Below are 16,680 nucleotides of genomic sequence, written 5' to 3'. Positions count from 1 at the left end.
GTTCTCTGCAATACCAGTTGTTTGTCCTTTTATGTTTTTCTGGGACTTTAATGGACAGAGCAGAGTTTAGACCTGCACTGGCGTCAAGCACATTATTATGGTTGTGAGGTGGGAGAAGCCATTTGTAATTCTGCCATCGTAGTTTTATGTGGAACTCACAGTTCAGAAGCCATACGGAACCAGACCATGCTGATGATTACAATCCACTCAAGCCTCTGACTGTTCTTCCTCAGCTAGCGCCATGTATATGAGCCTTGACTTCCTTCTCATGCCTATCTAGCCCACCCTTATGTGGATCTATGCCATTCACTTCATTCAGAGTTCTTCATCTACGCCACCCTCTGGGGAAAGAATTGTCTTTAATGACCTTTGGAATTCTTATCTTGGTGGCTTCTAGTTCTTTCTTCCCACGAAAAGAAACACCATCCACCTTTGCTGATTTTACCAATCTCCATTGTGTCATCTCTTGGTGTTCTATGTTCAGAAGTACCAGTCTGTCCATCCTGCTCTGATGGGGATCTCTTCTCAGTTATGCTATCATCCTTGTAAATTGTTTTTATGCCTTCTCTTTATCCCTGTAATAATTTCCTTGCCTCATTTCTTCAAAGGTGGCCACATCCATGACAGTTATCTGATTGGCACATTGAGATCCTTCACACCAGGGGACTAAGTTGGAGCCAGCTGACTAACTGAGGCTCCTCCACCCCATTTTTTTTCCCAGTGCTGTACCAGTTATTTGTTGTCCTGCTGTTCCAGGTCTCTTAGATGTCCAGCAGTGCTCCGCTCTGCAGCTTCCATTCCCCAGACTGAGGGCTTTATTAATGGGTTGAGCCACCAAAAACCAAGCCTTGAGGGTGGCAGTGCACTATGGGGATGATGCAACTATCCCTTGCCCAGACAGCAAAATCACCTCAGGACTTTGCTCCATATTTGTGGATGAATTTATGACAGCATTCTAACATATGCTTAAATACAAGCATGTAATACATGTTACGATCCTGTCACAAATAATAATACAGCAAATCCTCCCCTTAAGTAAGAAGAGGAATGAGTTTAGCTTCTCATGTGATGATTGTTGTAGTTGAATAGCATAAACAAAACACTCCCCGATTCCTTTCCCAAATGCCATTTTCCATGAAAGTGGTAATCTGGAAGAACACTCGCCTACAGAAAATGCCCCTCCTGCAGCAGAACAGATAGTTGAAGAAAAATATAATCAACTCATTGCAAGATTCTTGGATTGCATTAAGAAACTGAGCCATACATGATCACTGTGACTTATATAACATCAGACAAAGAAAGCATTCTCCATGTTCTTCTTCACTCTATCTGGTGCTTTGCAATGAAGGCATCACTGAGGAGATTCCCTTTTGCCTCTAGTCCTACATGTTTGATGTCATTTTTGCATACTAATTCTAAGAAAAATCTCTTTTGGGAATTGTTTCCAGCTGTTTCCAGCCTGCTTCATTTGTAGAATGTTACACAGACATGAGGTTTTACGAACTTCAAAGAAACACAGACAACAGTGAGAATCTAAATATAGATTTGTGCTCATTTTGAAGGACAGCTAAGTATGGAAATTGATGTTAACTGCTGCTGGATTTTACTGTCTGTACTAGAAATTGCCTTTCTTTACAAAGAGAAATTGCTTAGACTAGTAAATTTTCCACAATGGAAATTCAGCTGTCCCTTTGTATGAGTGGGCATGTGTGACTGGTTTGTGCAGCAGTCTGTTTTGAAGCTGGATTCATCCACCAGCATTTCAGAGTCTGTTATGCAAAGTGTAGAGCCCAGTTCTGCGAACATTCCTATCTCAGGTCTGGGATATTTTTTGTTGGCGGTGTGCATTCCTCATTAGATTTGCCTGTGCATGCATTGGAAGTCTTCAACTCCCTCCAAACTATTCAAACAATTTAAGGAGGGGGCTGGCATGAACTCAGCAGTCTCGCTCTGTGCAGCTAGGTGGAGTAGCTGATGTCCTTTTAAGCTTGCAAATTTTTTTTGGACACTTCTTGAGCAGCTGTGTAACTGGAGTGAGAGCACATACATACAGGCTTCTCTCTTTCTCTCTCTCTCTCCACAGGACTGGCTTCCATCCCCAGCACAGTGAGCCCAGGTTCAATCGGTATTTTCAATCCCAGTTTGACATTTCCAGCCATGGCAGACTCCATGCAGACTGAAGAGCATGAGCAGGAGCGGGAGCAGGAGAGCCCTGAGGTTCCAGAGCCACAAAAGCACAATGAGAGCCCTAAAGCAGAGCCTCAGTTCAATGGGGTACTGGTGCTCACTCTCCTGGACAAAGTGGTGGGCATGGTCGATCAGATCCAAACCAGCCAGCAGCAGCTGGAGCAGCGGCATCTGGAGATGGAAAGCGCCGTCTTCACCATTCAGAACGAGCTGAGCAAGCTCACCAAGTCGCATGCAACCTCCAGCAACAGTGTCAACAAGATGCTGGAGAAGATTCGGAAAGTCAATGTCAATGTTAAGACCATCAAGCACAACATGGAGAAGCAGGGCAGCGCAGATCAAGAAACTTGAAGCAAATGAGGCCATGCTACTGAACGGAATAACTTCAAAGTAATGATTTATCAGGTAAGACGTTCACTGATTTGAAGAGAGTGAGTTTGTGTGTGTGTTTGTGTGTGTATTTGAGAGTGTGTGTGTGTGTGTGCGCGCGCGTGTGCACGCATGTGGGGATGTATGTTTATGCACGTATCTAGCCATCAAAGAGATCTGAAGAAAAATTAAACTGTGCAATGAAGTAATTCTTTTCACCTCAGGCTTACTCTTTTGATGTTTATCAGGAGTAACTACAGTAAGCTTCACTCAGAGCAGGCAAGAATGGGGTGGGGTTGCTGGTTAGCTAGGGTGAGATCTAACTGTATCTCGCAGTGTGAGGAATGCTGATCAATGACCTTTGTGGTGTGACAACCACTAGAACTATTTTCACAGCGACCCCCCCCAGTGTGTAACTAGACTCCAATTCGCAAACAATAAAAGCTCAGGTCCTTGTTGTGTGCATCAGACTATTCAAATTAAGGTGGCTTGATTGCAAAACTCAAGTGAGCAAATTATGAGGTGGAAGATATTGTCTGGTCACTCTGTGTTAGAAGCAATGCATATTTCCAGTCTTATTAATGCAAGTGAAACTGTAATGATGTTCCAAAGTGGCTGCTGCACTTAATGTCACTAATACAGCATACAGAGGGAACCCTTTCCCAAATACCTCTACAACCTAATTCTGCACAGGTATCTTGCCTGCATGTTGGCAATTGGTGCTACAATTAGAGACTCAAGTGCTGCAAACATTTTTTCTTGGCTAGGAATTTATTTTCGGTCAATCTGATGCAGACTGGAAATCATGTCTAATATTAATTATAAAAAGAATTACATTTCACAGCTTCTTCATTGAGTTTTGCTCCTGTACCATCAGTAGAGAACAAATGCTTGTCCATGTCCTGCACAACTTCAGTTAGAAAAGCGGCAAAGGCGAGGCAGTGGGAGTGTGAGCTGTCCTCCTCCACTGACAGCAATGCCAAATCTGGGTGGGGCCCAATAAAAAGATAAAAATAATAGGGAATTCAGGCACAACTCAAATAACTGTATTAAGCAGTTCCTCGGGCTTATTCCTTAAACTGTCCAAAGCCTTTGAGAAGCAATCAATCAAACGAACTAACAAGATTCAATTTAACTCTTATGGAATTCAAGGATTTAAAATTAAAATGAATGGAAATAAAAGTGAGCGCAACCGTGGGATTTATTCGCGGGGGTGTAGGCTATGAAAGAAAAGAATTGTTAAAATTGGTGCAAGGCATTAATTGGACCACAGTTGGAGTATTGTGTGTGGTTCTGTGCATATCGTGATAGGAGTGGAAGCAGACCCGGGAACGAGATCAGTGAAGATTCACTCTCCTGTTGTCAGAAATACGAGGTTGTAGTTATGAAGAAAACCTCAGAAAACAGGGGTTCATTATTGTTTAAGAGGGAAGCAAATAACATCTTTTAAAATGACAAAATATTCTGAGAAGCAGCAATACAAAAGCTTGTCTTCAGTGTCTGATAAATCCTCATTGCAGAACAAATACTTAGGCTTATCAAGAGAAGGAAAAAGGAAGAAATTGGACAAATTTATAAGCAAATATAACTAATTTATGCAAAGTGCTTTCAACATAACACCAAGAAAAAGGAAAAAAAGTATTCAATGCAGATGACAATGAAGAAAAACAGCCAGTTTATATTAGCCTATGGGAAACACCAGCAATTTATTAGCATCTGCCAGAGAAATTTACCAACCACAGGAAATAACTTCTAATTGGTCACAGTTTGTGGCTATAAGCTATCATCAACTAACAGGCTTGCTCAGGATGTACCTATTTACAATCATGTTTTACGTAATGTTGAAAACAATACTCTTAGTGTTTTGTTATTTGATGATAGGATCTTCCACTGATGGGGGAGCCCAAAACTCAGGGCTGTAGATTTGAGATAACTGTCAATAAGGAAGTCAAGAAAAACTCGTTCATTCAGAAGACAGTGGAAACTGCTACCACATGGAATGCTTGAGATTAGTGGAGATAGATTTATACAGAAGCTAGATAAGATCATGTGGCAGAAAATTGGGATCTGTTTGAGTATAAAATTAAAACTCAACACTCTCCACCCTAACAGCGGCCAATCCAAATCTAACTCATGCCCAATGCTGTTTCAAATTTTCCACAGCCAACCTGAGTCAGAGGCATTTGCAAAAAAAGTGGAAAATTCCCACTGGCCTGTGCTGCACATACATTGCTACTGATCAAGAGCAGAATACACACACAGTAATACTAAGCATATAATCCTGACCTGGATAAAATACTGGGCCAGGTCGATATAGCACGGTTGGACTCAACCCAAACCTCACCCAATACGTATCGTCAAGTCCTGAGGGCTCAGGCTGGACAGCCAAGCTCCAGTCGAGAGGACTGGAAGGGTATGTTGAGGGGGTGATATGAAGTAAGAATAGGAGAGGATTCTGTGGAACAAACACCAGCACAGAATTATTGGGCTGAATGGTCAGTTGGGCATCCAGTAACATAATTCCTTCCACATCCTCAAATCTCACCAGAGCCTTGTAAAGTCCTACACAGACTGAAAACATAACACTTCACAGCAATTTTAGCTGTGCCAATTCAGTTGTACCCTCAGCTTTCCTGAATGGTGTATATTCAACCCGCTTAGAAGTGCCAGCGGGTGCATAATAATCAGTAACATTATATAAGAAAGCATTACAGAAGTAAACTTTAAAATGCTCAATAATTATTTATTGATTAATACAACCTTGGTAAAACTTGGTTTTGGCTTGATACCTTTAATCTTATTGGGGCTGAAAGAGTTCAAAAGAGCTGCTGGAGCTTTGTCAGAATCCATAAAAAACACATGTTGGATTCTTTTCTGAAATTTGCGCACAGCCGGTCCCCATTTCAGCTATGGCTCTATTTTATACAACTGCCGATGATGCAGGGTCTGCAATACTTCAAAATTTTTCTTGGAGAAAACATTCAGCTCCAGAGAAAGATATTGGGCTGAAAGTGAAATGATTTTATCGTTTATACTTGGGCTCAGTGGGTGTTTGCTTCATATTTCTTTGCTCCCCCTGCGTGACTGTAGACACAAGGGATTAATGTACTGCTATGGAGAAAAGAATGTGCTGGGTTTGGACGTAACAGCAAGGTTGGAGCCAACCTTCAAAACAAGGGCCTATGTCAGACACCCACCTGCAGTAGAAATGCCCAAAACATCCCGCTTAAAGGTCATTTTACTGCAGTCATTCAATCTAAGAACCGTCCCTTGCCACACTGAACATTCCATCCAATGTGATCAAGAGAGAAAGAAAAGTTGCTGTCTTCACACAAGATTTCTTCAACAATTGGCCAAGTTGACTGTGATGAACTTACTAGTATATCTAGACTCAGACATTAAGAGTATCAAAAGATAATGGGGACGGGCAGAATTTGAGGTAGAAGATCAACCAAGGTATTATTGTATGGTGGAGATCTTTGAGATGTGTGGTCTCCACCTGCTATTTCTTATGTGCTTGCTGTCACAAGCCTCAGCTTCTGAAGCATGCAGAGAATTATTGTACCATTTGCACTGTTGAGGTTATGAGGGTCTCCAGCTTACTCCAAGCACTGCTATGTTTGTCATGTTTGCTGATGGGATGTTGGGACTGAGTCTGTCCCCTGTGACAGAGCTGGTGATTATCTGAGTCAGGTACATTCATATACTCTGGTCTACTCTGATATTTGATGAGACCAACCTGACACATTATTGAGATGTGTGTAGACTTGCCCACCAAGGAGATGGGGACTCTTCCCACTTTTCTATGGATACATTGAAAACAATCACTCAAAAGCATTGGTTGGTCCAAGCTGGAGAGTTGAGGGCTGGGATTTTCATACAGAGGGTGGGTGGTTACATGGAACAAGCTGTCAGAGGAAGAGGTAGAGGCAGATAGAGGCATTTGGACAGGTACTTGGGTTGGAAAGGTGTAGAAGGATACAGGCCTTATATGGGCAAATGTGATTGGTGTAGATAGGCATCAAAATTGGCCATGGACAACTTGGGCCGAAGGGCCCAATTCTGTGCTGTATAACTCTTAGAGTCAAAGAATCTAAGCTGCAGGGAGATTACTGTCGTTCTTTGCTGATGATTTGTGGTAAAAGTCAGTTGACCAATCAGGAATGTCCCTGAGCTGTGATCTTTGCAGACCTGTTGCCGAAATTCACAATTAACAACAGAAAATACTAGGAATATTCAGCAACCGTGGAGAGAGGAACAGAGTTAGCATTTCGGGACAATGGTCTTGGGAAAAGTTGGGACCTGGCATGTTTAAAATTGCAGAGAGAGGTAGAGCGGAGGAGAAAACAAAAGGGCAACTCTGTGATGGGGTGGGGAGTAGGGGCACTTGAAGCTCACAAGTGAAGGTGCTGATGACTGACAAGAGGTGGATAGGGTGTGCCTTGGAAGGGTTAAGTAGGAGAAGGCAAATGAAATCTGAAAATACCAGGACAGAGAGAAAGATCTGAATGCTGGAAAGAATAGATATGGGACTCGGTTTGTTGACTATCTTAATTTGTTACAAGGTGCTTCTATTACTCTTAAATGCTCTGGGCTTATTATTCCAACAAGAAAACATCAATGGAGATAATGCACAGTATAGCATCAGCATTGAAGAAACTTTGGATGGGGCAGGATGTTTGAAAACATTTAAGTGGGATGTGGCCCTCATAAACCATTGTGTCATTTCCATATGGTTCCCCTTACTCAGGGTATCTCTGAAAAATGGACTCAGAGAGATGGTTATGGTCGATCCTTCTCTTAGGTAGCATGGAGCTGACTACTGGGACCAGTGTGAGGGGAGCACAGGTTGTTGATCCACACTTGGCTTTCCCTCCTGCCAGAGAAGCATTTCAGTCCTCTGAGCTTCACTGAACCGGCTCCTGAGGAGCCCCAGATCACAACAGCCAACAACACCCAGAGGTTTTTCTGTCTCATGGGGAACAGGGAACAGTCATTGCAAGTAGGGGCATTCAATATTTTCAAATCCAGCCCTGACTAGTGGGGTGATGATGGAGTCGTGGAGAGTAATACAGCATGGAAACAGGCCCTTTGGCCCAACTCATCCATGCCGACCAAGTTTGCCCATTTAAGCTAGTCCCAATCACCTGCATTTGGCCATATTCCTCCAAACCAATGGAGGCACAAGTGTCTGAAGATGCTGGAATCTGGAGCAACAAACAATCTGCTGGAGGAATCATGGAGTCATACCTTGCACAAAGAAGGATGATTGTTGGAGGTCAATCATTCCTGCCTCAATACATCATTACAGGAGTTCCTCAGGCAGTATGCTAGGCCCAACCATCTTCAGGTGCTTCATCAATGACCTTCCTTCCAGGTCAGAAATGGGGATGTTCGCTGATGACTGTACAATATTCAATTCTCTTCAGAACTCCTCAACAAATGAAGGAAAAGCTAAGAAAACATTGTATGGGCTGATACATGCCAAATAACATTCATGTCACAAAAGTGTCAGGCAATGATCAGGTCCAACAAGAGAGAATCCAACCACCAGCCTTGATACTCAATGGCATTACCATTACCAAGTGCTCCACCATCAACCTCCTGGGAGTTCCATTGACCAGAAACCCAACCAGGCCAGCCATATATATAACATGGCTACAAGAACAGGTCAGAGGGCTGGGTATCCTGCAAGTATCTCACCTCCTGATACCCAAGACCTTCTCACCATCTGCAAGGCAAAAGTCAGGAGTCCAATGGAATATTCTCCATTTGTGTGGTTGAATGCAGCACCAGCACCTCTCAAAAACTCAACACTACCTCCCAGAAAGTAGCCTATTTGGTTGCTCCCCTACCCATCACCCGAAACATCCATTTCCTCCACCACTGATGCATGGTGACTACAGAGTGTGTCACCTACAAAGGGCACCACGGTCACTTCCTCAGGCTACTTTGGCAGCACCTCCCAAACCCACAACCTCTCCCGCAAAATAGGGACAAGGGCAGCAGGTGCATAGGAACACCACCACCTGCAGATTTCCCCTCCAAGTTCTCACCAACTTGGAAATATATCATTAATCCTTCATCATCACTGCTCTCAATTGCGGAACTCTTTACCCAGTGGCATTATGGGGCTACCTTCACAAGATGGGCAGCAGCGGTTTCAAGAAGGCAGCTCACACCACCTTCTCAAGGGTGGTTAGGCATGGGTGATAAATGCTGGGTTTGCCAGGAATGCCAATTCCCAAAAATGATTACATTGTAAAAAAAACTGCAGGTTGTCATCAATCTAGTGAACAAACCTGTTGCCAACTTATTTTCTAAATGAAAATATCTTACTCAGAGATGCAGGAGACAGAAAAAGTAATAGTGCTTTTACAAAGATTACATGAGGTGCAATGTTGGGGCAATGTAGAGGGAGGCTCGACATCTAATTATATTATAATTCATATACAGTAGTATTTGACAGTCTCACAGTTTGCCTTCAATTGTAAGTCTCCCATTCCCTACTAAGGACAAAATTTATATTAAAAATAGGGTTGGTAACCAATCTTAATATTTAGACCAGGATTCATTAATCAGCTGTTCTTCATGGTAATTGGTTTTATTATTGCCACATGTACTGAGATACAGTGAAAAAGTTTTGTTCGCATGCCATCCAGACAGATTATTCCATACTGTACATAAGTACATTGAGATAGTACAAAGAGGGATAGAAAACAGAATGCAGAATATAGAGTTATAGTTACAAAGGTGAAGAGAACATTGTTAGTAACTCTTACAGCCTTAGAACCACTGCAATAAATGTAATGAATAGATCCAACAAAGCCATCTCACAAGAGTTGCCACACTTCAGCACCATCTTGGATTGTCCTGGTACTTGGGAATCAGGGATTTGGACTTACCATTATTTACATTACTGGATGGAAAAGCAGGAGGAGAGCTCTCATCAGGAGGAGCCCTGTTGCAAATCACCCTTCACATTGCCCACCTGTATTTAAGGAGATATGAATTATGAACAGGAGTAAGCCCCCTTGGAACTGTTTCACCCCATTCACTCAGATCATGGTTGATTTCAATTTGGTCTCAGCTCAAGTTTCCCTGCATGACCCTGGATTCTCCTGTACTCCAAAAATCTGTCTGACTCAGCCTTGACTGTACAGGGTGACTCACAATGCACAGTTCTGTGGGGTGGAGAATTCCAAACATTCACAACTTTCCAGGAGAAGAAATTTCAGCCTTAAATGGCAACGCCTTACACTGAATCTGCGCTCCCTGACTTCAAACTCCGGGACCAGGGTAAAAATCCTCTCATCATCTATCCTGACTAAACCCCTCGGAATTCATATGCTTCATAAGATCACCCCTCATTTATTTTAAACTTCCCAATTGGAATCCAGAAGGGCTAAGAAGTGGCTTTCTTACACCAGAATAAAAAGATTAATTATCCCATAATAACTTAAAGTGATTTGGTAAGAAAATGGGGAGTAAGCTCCCTCATGAATGAAAATGTGATCCAAATTACTAAGGTTCCTGTAAGGGATAATTCCCCTTGTACTCCATGACAAACCGAATTAATTCCAGAGAAAGAAAGACCAAAAAAACACTTGCTCTTCCCTGCTTTTTAAGTTCAGGATCAAGTGCCATGACATCCATTTAGATGCCGTCCTTCAGAAAAAGCTCAGACTTAGTTACACAGGTTTATGATACTGACACTGATTTATTATGTTGCTCAAATCTCCGATAGTGCGGCAAACAATTAGCCACAGGGGTGGCACAATGGTGCAGCAGTTACTGCTGATGTCTCACCACTCCAGGGACCTGGGTTCAATCCTGACCTCCGTATGGAGTTTGCACGTTCTTCCCATGACCACATAGGGTTTCCGCCAAGTGATCCGGTTTCCTCCCACATCCCAAAGACACGCTGGTTGGTTAATTGTCCCCTGTCAATTACCTCTTAGTGTAGTTAGATGGCAAGAAAATAAAGCAAGGGAGTTGAGAGAGCATAAGTGCAGGGCTACAGTGAAAAAAAAATTAGAGAAATGGGATTGATTGGATTGCTCTGTTGGGAGAAGGCATTGACCCAATGGGCTGAATGGCCTCCTTCCGTGTCTTAATAAGTAAGTGCCCTTTGTCCAATGTTTCTGTTTCCTATTGTTTCCTTATTAAGACATCTAACAATGCTGTTAAGAAAGGATGCTGACTAGAAGTAGCAAACAATCTGCTGAAGGAACTCAAAGGGTCGAGCAGCATCTGTGGGGGCCCCAGAAACTCCTGCTCGACCCACCGAGATCCTCAAGTAGATTGTTTGTTGCTCCAGATCCCAACATCTGCAGTCTCTTGTCTCAATTCAACTGATAGGAAGTTCTGGGAGCAAAGAAAAATATTCCTTCAATACAACTAATGGAATAGAAAATTGGACACATCACACCAATCTAAATTCAGCCCACAGAATCACTGCACTGCACAAAAAATCCAAGATCAAGAGAGGTTGATGTTGTCAAGTTGCAACATTCAGTGAAGGTATTAAAAGCAACAAAGAAAGGAATTGCTTTTCATTGGACATCCCCAGGACGCACAGAAAGGACTTGAACATGGTCTCAGAGGAAAAGAGTGTGGAGCTATTGCCGTCTTGAAAAAGGCTTAAAAATATTTAGTGGCCGAGAAAGTCTGCTGTACCTGGAAGTGACATTTTTCTCATCAAAAGTTTCTTCAAGGGCTTGCTGGTGTAAAATTCTATTGCACACGAGGCCCAAGGCACAACTGAAGCAATCTCACATGGTGAACATGCTCAAAGGCCTTTCTTCTGCTCAGTCTGCTGTTGTAGTGTGTGTGTGCTGTGTGGGCTGAGGCGTAGTTGGTGCAAGTAGGAAGCTCAGTGGAGCCAATGTAGGTCAGGCGGGGCGGATGATTTTACCGGACCTAGTACAATTAGGACCTAGACAGCAGAGCCTTGGGTGAGGGTGACCTGAAGTTTGCAGACATAGATTGTGGAATGCCACAAAAGAATGAGAAGGAAGAGTCAATCAGAGGTAATGAGGCACGGATAAGTGTCTCAGCAAGAGAGGATTTGAGACAACACAATGTTGTAGAGGTCCAGAGTAGGCAATCTTAGAGATGGTAACATCGGTTGTCCCATATGACATCAGCTTGCAAACAGCCTGGTTTAGTTTCAGGTGGTTGCCAGGATACTGTCGCTAGATAGGAAGCAAAATAGTGACAGGAAAAGAAGATTGAGAGAAGCTGTGGTGTAGAAAGTACAAATAAAACAGCTAATGTATGACAACAAGACTAAAATTCAGGGTTGGCAGTGGTGTGGCTGATGATATTAGATCAACCAACCATTATAAACTTGCACAATTTTTCTTCTGAATGAAGTCAATGCAAAGTATGTACAGAAAGTACAGACAAGGGCCATAAAGATAGCTGACACATCACCACTATGTTGTCCCATCACTGAAGTTGAATTTCACTCAACCATGCTCATTCCCACCCTCAACCCTCACTCCTCACCCTCGCCCTTAACTCCCAACCCCATAGTATTCCAAGTGTACATTTATTTACCTATCGGATGAAGCAGTTGCAGAATTTGATGGCTGGTGGGAGGATTATATTGATTGACACACCCACTTCTTCACTTCCTACAGAAGTGAACAGATTTTCTTTGGTTCCTTCTATTGTAAATGTCCTCTGTCATTTTGGCCAAAAGTGAGGTTTCCTTTCGACCGCTGGGTTATAATAAACCAAGACACTGGATTTACTTCAGAGGCTTGCCTGCCTCAAGGCTTGGCATAGGATTAATCTGCAACGGAGCTTCTCAGAATATAGCCATGCACATCTGCTGTGATGATACTCCTAAATTGTTTTATGTTATTATGCAGATGCTATTAATAAGTTACCATGCTCTTCAGTTCAGTGTCCAAGGATTTTTCAACAATCTTTAATTGCTAAAAGCTAGCTAAGGAAGCTAAGTCATAAGAAAGTTATGCAACTATAATTAACCTTTTCCTTTTATGGACAGATTAGTATGCGTGTTTGATGATGTATATATGTACAGGATTGCATTTGTATTTGTAGAGTGTGTGTGTAAGTCGGACTGTGCTTATTTGTGTACCTTCTAGGATTATGGGTATCTTCGAGTACATGCATTTATGTGGGATTGTGTGTTTTGGATTGTATGGTTATTCAACTATATGTGTGTGTTGATTAGTCTGTGTCAGATTGAATATTTGTGGGATTTTGTATGGTTGTTGGATTGTGCAGTTGTAGGATTATACAAACACATATGATCCATCAGACATACACAAATACACAACCCAACAGACAAGAAAATTATCTACCAGACAAACACAAATACGTACACAAACACACGATTCATAATCCCACACATATATAGTCAAGATTCAACAGATATACAGAAATACACGTGATCCAATAGACATACATCGTCTAGCAGAAACACACACACAAACACACATGATCTAACAGACACACAGAAACACATACAATTCAACAAAAACACAGAAACACAAACAAACCAACAGACACAAAACTTCACACACAATCCAACAAGCACACCAAATACAATCCTACAGACAAGCGAACAGACATTATACAACAGATACAGAAATAGACACATGAATCTACAGACACATAAAAACAGACACATAATCTCAGAGATGTACACTATTCATGATTCCACTGCTGGGATAAAACAATTTCTTTATTGTGTTGAAAGCTTTCCTTTCGTAACTACAGTAACAACACTTCAAAAGTAATTCATTCTGGAGATGTTACAACTTGATAACATGTCAGATAAATGCAAGTATTATAAGATATACCATGTTTTGTGGAGAGATAGAGGGAATGGAATGTTCTTCAGGAGCTGAGATGCAGGCTGCAACAATAGCAGGACAGTAAGTGTTGAGACTGGTTAGTTCTTCCAGCAGGTTTGAGCAGTGGTGTCTGCTGCCTGATGAAATGCAATGAATGGATTTATTCAGTTATTTATCAGGAGACTTTAATTTAAAAAATAAATTAGATGTCATGTCAAATGAATTTATCCTGAATAGTCAGGATCAGGACATTTCCTGCGTATGTCAAGATTGTTTCAGTCTCCCAATTTGTGAAGTTTTAATACAGAGAAATATACACAACCAAACTCCTGAAAACTTCACTGGAAGAGCCATCTACCTTCTTCTCACCAATATTTGAACCTGTGGAGCTTGTCTGAGTGCATTTACAAAGTGGTATTCACCTTTATGGCTTTTGTTTTTACCATTGTAGCTTGGCTTCAGTCACAGAATCTCTAATCATTCTTGAGCTAGAAATTCCCAGAGAGTCATTAGTATGGACTGACTAGTGAGCTGAGAAGTTAGTGCCAATTTATGGGCAGCTTTAAGATTGAATAAATGGGTGTGTGCCCAGTTTTGAGGTGAAGTTCATTTGGCTCGTCTTAATGGTGTGTTTGACTTGTCAATTCACCACAACTGGAACTGTGGTTTTGAACTACCCTTTACCGAAAAGCACAAATTCCCTGGGGTCACCCAATCATAAAGGAACACACACCTTCTCCTATCTTGTTCTATTCATCTCATCAAGTAAGTAGCTGGAATCAGTTACAAAATGTTCCTCACACAATTGCAAATTAAGGCTTGCATTTGTTCAAACAGGATCAGGCAGTGCACAACTATTACTTATTTAGGAACACTTGTTGATGACATGTAGTTTTTAGTAAGATTTATTTCCACTTTGTTCTTTCCAAAGTCTTCCTTGTAGGCTTACTCTCTTACTTAGGTCACAGACTGAATGGCTAATTCTAGCCCTAAGACGCTGTTCTATAACCAGATCCCACATGAGAATCCAGGATCAATCAAGGTCCTGATAAAAGCATCTATAATTCTATGTGGTCACTTGGTCTCAATACATTAGTGAGTAACCTCTGACCCTCCAGTTCTGGCCTCCTGTGCACAAGCAATTTTCACTTCCCCAGCATTGATACCGGGGCCTTCAGCTGCCTGGTGCCTGACCTTAGGAATTTTAGTTCTTTTGGTATTGGTTTATTATTGTCACTTGTACCGAGGTACAGTGAAAAACTTGTCTTGCATACCGATCGTACAGGTCAATTCATTACACGGTGCAGTTACATTGAGTTAGTACAGAGTGCATAGAGGTAGTAAAGGTAAGAACAATAACAGTACAGAATAAAGTGTCACAGCTACAGAGAAAGTGCAGTGCAGGTAGACAATAAGGTGCAAGGTCACAACAAGGTAGATTGTGAGGTCAGAGTCCACCTCATCGTATAAGAGAACCATTCAATAGTCTTATCACTGTGGGATAGAAGCTGTCCTTGAGCCTGGTGGTATGTGCCCTCAGGCTCCTGTATCTTCTACCTGATGGAAAAGGAGAGAAGAGAGAATGACCCGGATGGGTGGGTCTTTGATTATGCTGGCTGCCTCACCGAAGCAGCGAGAGGTATAGACAGAGTCCATGGAGGGGAGGTTGGTTTCCATGACATGCTGGGCTCCTTCTTTCTTTTAAAGTGTTCCTCAAAACTGAGCTTTTGGTTATGTGGCTCAGGGTCACAGTTTGAAAACTTAATAAAAAGGTGCAGATGCTGGAAACATGAAATAAAAACAGCAAATGCTGGAAACACTCAGCAGGCCAGGCGGTATCTGTGGAAAGAGAAACCGTTAATGTTTCAGGTCTCTGTTAATGTTTCCAGCACGTGCTGTTTTAATTTCAGGGCTATAGTTTGCTTGATTGCATTCCTGTGGACATTTTCTACATAAAAATCATTATAAAAATAAAAGTTGTTCTTGTTGTCAGTGGCAGACTTAATGATGGGTGACTTAATATATTGGCTCATTCTTCTTGCACCATTAGCACAGCTTGACCTGCTGAGCATGTCTAACAGATGTGCATTGTGCAACATCTTTTACTCCTTTGTCTTTATTATCACCCTCAAACTGTAGCCATAACCCAATAACCCCTCCTTAACCCCAACCTCATCCTATCACAGATGTTCCCATTTTCCTATCCCTCCCCCCCCCCAACTTCTCTGCAAAATAAAAGCAAGTTGTTTTTCAGTTCGAACAAAGAACCTTCATCCTGAATCAGTAACTTTTCTCCTTCCACAGTTGCTACCTGGCTTACTATTTCCAGTATTTTCTGTTTTTACTCCTGACTTGTACCTTGGAGGTAGTGGAATGCTTATGGGGGCGTCAGGAGGTGAAGGATACCCATATTTCAAGTTAATTGTAATCCTAGGATGTTGTTGATGGGAGATTCAGTGGTGTTGAGACCTTTGAATGTCAAAGGAAAGCATTTATATTTTCTCTTGTTGCAGGATTTGCTGAAGAAATGTTCTGTTTTAAGATGGTGACAGAAAGACAGCTTTGTAGATAAAAGATGCACTGTCTGCAGATGTACCCCCTTCTCTTTTGTAATTACTTGTAATTCGAACTAAAGGAGCAGTGTCAACTCGCTCACACCCCATACTTTCATTCCCTCAGTTATTTGGAGACTATTGCCAATCAATTATTATGATGATCCATGCAGGAAAGTAGAGTAGAGGTAGAAGATCCCCATGATCTTGAGTTGTTGGAGCAGGCTGCATCCTGTGTTCTTTCCAGATATTGGTGGATCTATTATATCCTTGCACCATTTCTGTTTAGATTTCCGATTTCCAGTGTTATACGTTTGCTTTTACTGTCTGAGCTTATGGAGGTGGATATTTCAGGACAAAATCTATTTTAAACGCACCCTTTTAAGTACTCTTCTGCTTTATGAAGCCTCTTTTATATCATAGATAAAGATATTTGTCAAATCTCACGCATATGGGGTTTGCAGACCGGTACAGACTTGTCCAGATAAAAGTCTGCATAGTGCAAACATAACATTGATCCATATTTAAAAATTCCAATGTATTATACTCACTCACTTGCCCGTACACAGATTTCCATCCAAAAGTAATAGGTCACGGCAAATTATTAAACATTTACTAGGTTTCAGCTGCAATGTGACATCAAAAACTCAGCTGCAAAGTAGGGCAGAGCCCAGTGTTCTGTTACTGAAGCCTTTGTGACCAACCGATATGGTTCAAAGGAAACCTCACGTTTCTTT

General features: G+C 41.8%; 1 protein-coding gene across 1 annotated transcript in view; it reads left to right on the top strand.

The window, feature by feature from the left end:
* The first annotated feature begins 1,977 nt into the window (after window positions 1-1,977).
* LOC127583123 (caveolae-associated protein 1-like) overlaps window positions 1,978-16,680 on the top strand; it is a 60,779-nt gene continuing 46,076 nt past the window's right edge. Inside the window, 3 exon segments of the mRNA XM_052038901.1 lie at window positions 1,978-2,514; window positions 2,516-2,558; window positions 2,561-2,592. Of these exon segments, the coding sequence (XP_051894861.1) occupies window positions 2,158-2,514; window positions 2,516-2,558; window positions 2,561-2,592 (432 nt within the window). The 5' untranslated portion in view covers window positions 1,978-2,157.

The sequence above is a fragment of the Pristis pectinata genome, chromosome 25 (assembly GCF_009764475.1).
Source record: "Pristis pectinata isolate sPriPec2 chromosome 25, sPriPec2.1.pri, whole genome shotgun sequence".
NCBI lineage: Eukaryota > Metazoa > Chordata > Chondrichthyes > Rhinopristiformes > Pristidae > Pristis > Pristis pectinata.
This window is presented reverse-complemented; position numbering and strand designations above follow the sequence as displayed.